At 31.2% G+C, this 4,978-nt stretch overlaps 1 protein-coding gene across 1 annotated transcript; it reads left to right on the forward strand.

The window, feature by feature from the left end:
• The first annotated feature begins 798 nt into the window (after positions 1-798).
• On the forward strand, positions 799-1,847 carry LOC110303975 (olfactory receptor 2AP1-like). The gene has a single exon (XM_021175213.1). The coding sequence runs from the start codon at positions 852-854 to the stop codon at positions 1,791-1,793; it is 942 nt and encodes a 313-aa protein (XP_021030872.1). The 5' UTR covers positions 799-851; the 3' UTR covers positions 1,794-1,847.
• The last annotated feature ends 3,131 nt before the right edge of the window (positions 1,848-4,978 follow it).

Consider the following 4,978-nt stretch of genomic DNA (forward strand, 5'->3'; position numbering starts at 1 on the left):
AGAGAGAGAGAGAGAGAGAGAGAAAGAAGTGAGATCAAACATAAAGTGCAAATTAAGAAAGAGATGATAACAGACAAGTTCAGGTTTTGTTAATTTATTTTTGAGATTTTGATGTAATTAAACTTTTTTCTCCTTCCCTTTCTCCCTCCAGATGCTCACATATACCTTTTTCCTTCCTATTTCAAATTCCTGGCCTCTTTTTTCCTCACTAATTGTTATTGCTGGCATATGTGTATTTATTTGTATGTACATATATGTTTCTAAGCATAATTTTGATATGATAACTCATGTTTTGGATTATATTTATCTGTTGACTAACAAATTAATTAAAATGCTAACTTTAAAGTAAGAAACTTTTTTCTAAAACTTCACCAGTATGTATTTATTGTATGAGATTATGAGTTACATAACATTTTTGTTTAGCTGTAATATATATTTTATCTGTATTTATGTTCCTTTGCCTCTCTGAGTTACTCATTTTCCCCTTTTTCTATTATGTCACATACACACATGCATATTTCCTTAGAAATCTATGAAAATATGACAGCTGCTAATCACTCCAGAGAATAAAATCAGAACAGAAAATAAGGAATCACCAGCCAGTGAGAAAATATGTGCCAAGATAATTTAGAAGAAACATATTCCAGTCTCCAAGTATGGAGACAAATCAATACATTAAGGGATTTTATTGTTCTAGTGTAATTAACTTTCAAATCAAAAAGTATAGAAAAAGATTCAAAGTTTGAAACAATTGTTTTTAATTGTGGATTCTAATTTTATATTGAAACCAAATTGAATTTCACTTCAACCTTTTGTTATTGTTATTCTCTATTTTGACTTGCCTGAAGTTAATGATGGCAAACCACTCATCAGTGACAAAATTCATTCTTCTTGGATTGACAAATGATGTCAACCTTCAAGCTGTGCTTTTTCTCTTTCTCATCTTAACTTATATCTTAAGTGTCATGGGAAACTCGGCCATCATTCTCTTGACTCTGCTGGATCACCGCCTCCAGACGCCTATGTATTTCTTCCTCCGAAATTTTGCGTTTTTGGAGATATCTTTTACCTCTGTCTTTGTTCCCAAGATGCTAATCAATATTGGAACTGGAGACAAGACTATTTCCTTTGCTGGTTGCTTCACACAGTATTTTTTCGCAATCCTTCTGGGAGCAACCGAATTTTACCTCTTAGCAGTGATGTCCTATGACCGCTATGTTGCCATTTGCAGACCTCTGCATTACACAACTATCATGAGCCGGAGACTTTGCTTCCAACTAGTTTTAAGTTCCTGGTTATCTGGTTTTATAGTTGTTGCTGTGCCACATGCAATGACTCTTCAGTTGCCTTTCTGTGCATCCAACATCATCAATCATTATTGCTGTGACTACACTATATTGCTGCATTTATCATGTTCAGACACACACTTCATAGAAGTGATCCAGTTCCTCCTGGCTGCTGTGACCCTCATCCTCACCTTGCTGTTGGTGATTCTCTCCTACACACACATTATCAAGACCATTTTGAGGATCCCTTCTGCTCAACAGAGAAAAAAAGCTTTCTCTACATGTTCCTCTCACATGATAGTGGTCTCACTCTCTTATGGAAGTTGTATTTTCATGTATATAAATCCTTCTTTTAAAGATGCAGCAAATTTTAATAAGAGAGTAGCTGTTTTAAATACCTCTGTTGCACCTCTGTTAAACCCATTCATCTACACTCTTAGAAACAAGCAAGTAAAAATAGCCTTCAAAGATATGCTAAGCAAGACTATAAGTTTCTTTAAAAAGTAAAACTCTTTGAGGCTTAGTACTAAGGTAATAAAGGTTTAGAACACTACAGTCGCACATACCTATATCACTCACTTATTAAGTTAAGCCATTTTCTACTATCAAGATGTGTGTTCCTGTGTAGCCTCTATTGTTTTTATTTAGATCTGACTTAAAAATTTAAATTATTATTATTTTATGGACATGGATCCTTTTCTGTACATATGTGTAGATGGTATGTAGATCTTTGTGTGTGTATGTAAACAGTAGGAAAACTAGGAACATTAAATATACATGTTTGTCTCTTCAAAGAGGTGTGTATAACCTCTTTTCTGCTCTGAAGGGTGAGAATGGATTGATTAATAGCCTGGTGACATGTCTGTGAGGCCAGGCCATACTAGCTCCTCCAGACCTTGATTTTGAGTTTCTTTGTCTCAGTAAGTCTATAGCCATATATCTTTATCATAAGCTTATTTATCTTGAACCTGTTTCCTCAGGTAATATATAGAATCAATGCTTATGTAAAATGTCACTTGTACTTTAAAAGGAATTTTTATGTAGTCATGTTTAAACTTTTTTGTATATGTAATTGAGTTAATTATTATGAGTAAACTGTTTTTCCAAATTATTATTTAAATATGACTAAAATGTGCACTTTGTAGTCAGACTCTTAAAGATCAAGCCAACAACTTATGCCAACACTGGTTACTGAGGTATGTTGAACCAAACTTTATCCAGTGTGGATTATGCATACTTTGAACACACTGAGGCCAGAAGAGGACATCAGATTCCCTAGAACTGGAATAAGAGATGGTTTGTGAGAAATAATGTGGATGTTGGAAATTGAATATCAGTCCTCTGCAAAAGCGGACAGTTCTCTTAAATACAGAACCACCTCTCTATCCTAAGACCTCACTTTTAAAGAAAATGCCAGAATTAAAGTTAGGGTTGAGACTATGATTTTTAATGATTTTTTATTTAAATGAGTCAAAAAGTCTTATCCATTGCTGTATAATTTTGAATATATCTATACTTGTAACAATTAAATTCACACACTAATAAATTTTGGTTGTTAACAATAGCTTAAATGACATATTGTTGGGTTTATTTCTTATACGAAAATTCAGACAAGTTGAAGTTTTGTACAAAAGCTACTTATTAGTAGTTAAACATGATTGATATTTGAGTTAATGATGTTCTAGAGAAGATAAAATCATGTGATTTTGTCAATACTGACAAAAAAATGCTATGTAATGGTTTATAAGCAGATTATACTCCTTGAGATAATACATAAAAAGGATGGAGGAATTATTAGAAAGCAGTTAGAAATATGGCTTCTACCAACTTCTTAAGTGTTTTTTACCCTTACTCTTGTTTTATTCACAACTAAGAAATTGTGAAATGGAATGATAGTAATATTTAACTCATGGTGTTAATTTTCTATAAAATCATAAGTAAAAGCTATTATTAATGAACATCTTTTCCCTACAATAATATTTAATAAGTAGTGGAACAGGTTTACAGCAGGGATGCTAGAGAGCTTAATAGTTCATAAATATTTCTATTCCAATCCTTTAAATACACACAAGAGAAAATAAGCCCTAGACATGTTAAAAAATCACTTTTATTGGAACCTTCAAACATTTAATATTAAATCTATGCCCTTAAATTATTTACTTTCCCAGTGAATAATAATGAAAAATTCAAGGAACAGTAGAGACAGTAAAACAGTGTTGATGCAAATCATAGACAAGGAAGTTGGTTTAAAATTCAAATTGATAGTTCTGCTACACCTTGACATAATTATATAAGAATCATGTAAGTAGTTGTTATATAACTGAGAGTCAAAGAATTTGTTATTTTTATTTAAACTGTAATTGAGTCATTAGTTTACATACTGGGGATTTTTTTTTTTGCTATTTTAAATACTATCATTAGTACATTAATTAATCATCTAGTTGTACATACAATTTAAAAGCACAGATTGAAGATTTAAATACAGTTAGGTATTTAAATCACATTATTTCTTTGGAAATGCACAACTGTGTAAAGATTCATAAACACATATTGAATGTATGTACTTTTTCATTATTGAGAATTCCATACATTGGATATAGTATGTTTTGATTAAATCAACCTCTTGTTTATTCCCCTCAAATTTTTTCTTTTATATCCTCAACCAATTTTCACTTTTTATGTCCAATTTCATGTGCTCTCTTTTAAACCAACCAAGTCCATTTTGTGCGGCCAGTACGTGTATAGTGCAGGTCCATCCTCTGATGCATGGACATCCAATCAGGAATCACAGCACTGAGGAAAACGACCATTAAATTCACATTTAGAGTATCACAATTCAGAGTATCATAGTTTGTTCATTTTGTATCTATGTATGGAGATATTACACTGAAATACCTCTACAAATATAATTAATAATAATAATAAGTAAAATGAAATATATTGAGCTCAGACTTTTATCTTGAGGAAATCTACTAGTTAATAACATTTTCAGAGATGAGTTAGCTCAATATTTTATCAAACAGAAATCTAGGAGTAAGTAGTATTCTAAAGTTTATATTATATTATTGTTATATTTCAGTTTACAAATTAAGATGAAATATCAAATTCATGTTCAATATTAAGTATTTTGACATTGATTTTTTAGAAAACTCAGCAGTGTATATGTAAGGTATAATAATATCCACAGGATCAATAAACTATATTACATCAAAACAGTTTTGACTTAAGGTTAATATTACTGTAAGATTTTGAATTTTCCTCAGATTCTTTTAATTTTGATAATACCGTGTAAGATATTTGGCAAGGATTTTAAGAAATATGAACTCTTTTTGATGTAAGTATGAAACTTCATTGTATTTCTTATTATACAACATTTACTGAATATTATGAGCAATGGACACATTCTATTCTTGATTCTAACTTTATTTCATATTTCTAGCAAGCCAACTAAAACCATCTGCTATATCTTTCTTCCTAAGATTAAATCAGGAATTCAATAAAATCATTAATTCATCCAAACAGCATTAATCATGAAAGGTCATCTTTAGGTTGATCTGCAGGAAATCTACTCAATAGGGTGGGCTTATGCCCAGGGATTATTATACTAATTTAATAATAACAAAAAAGGCATAGCACCTACAAGAAGTAATCCTGAGATGAAGTCTCTTTGGGACCTTGCCTCTCAAAGAACA

This window comes from Mus caroli, chromosome 10 (genome assembly GCF_900094665.2).
Source record: "Mus caroli chromosome 10, CAROLI_EIJ_v1.1, whole genome shotgun sequence".
Taxonomy (NCBI): domain Eukaryota; kingdom Metazoa; phylum Chordata; class Mammalia; order Rodentia; family Muridae; genus Mus; species Mus caroli.

What these genes read in the sequence shown, in the direction of transcription:
- LOC110303975 (XM_021175213.1), top strand. Translation starts at nt 852, where the DNA reads ATGATGGCAAACCACTCATCAGTGACAAAATTCATTCTTCTTGGATTG.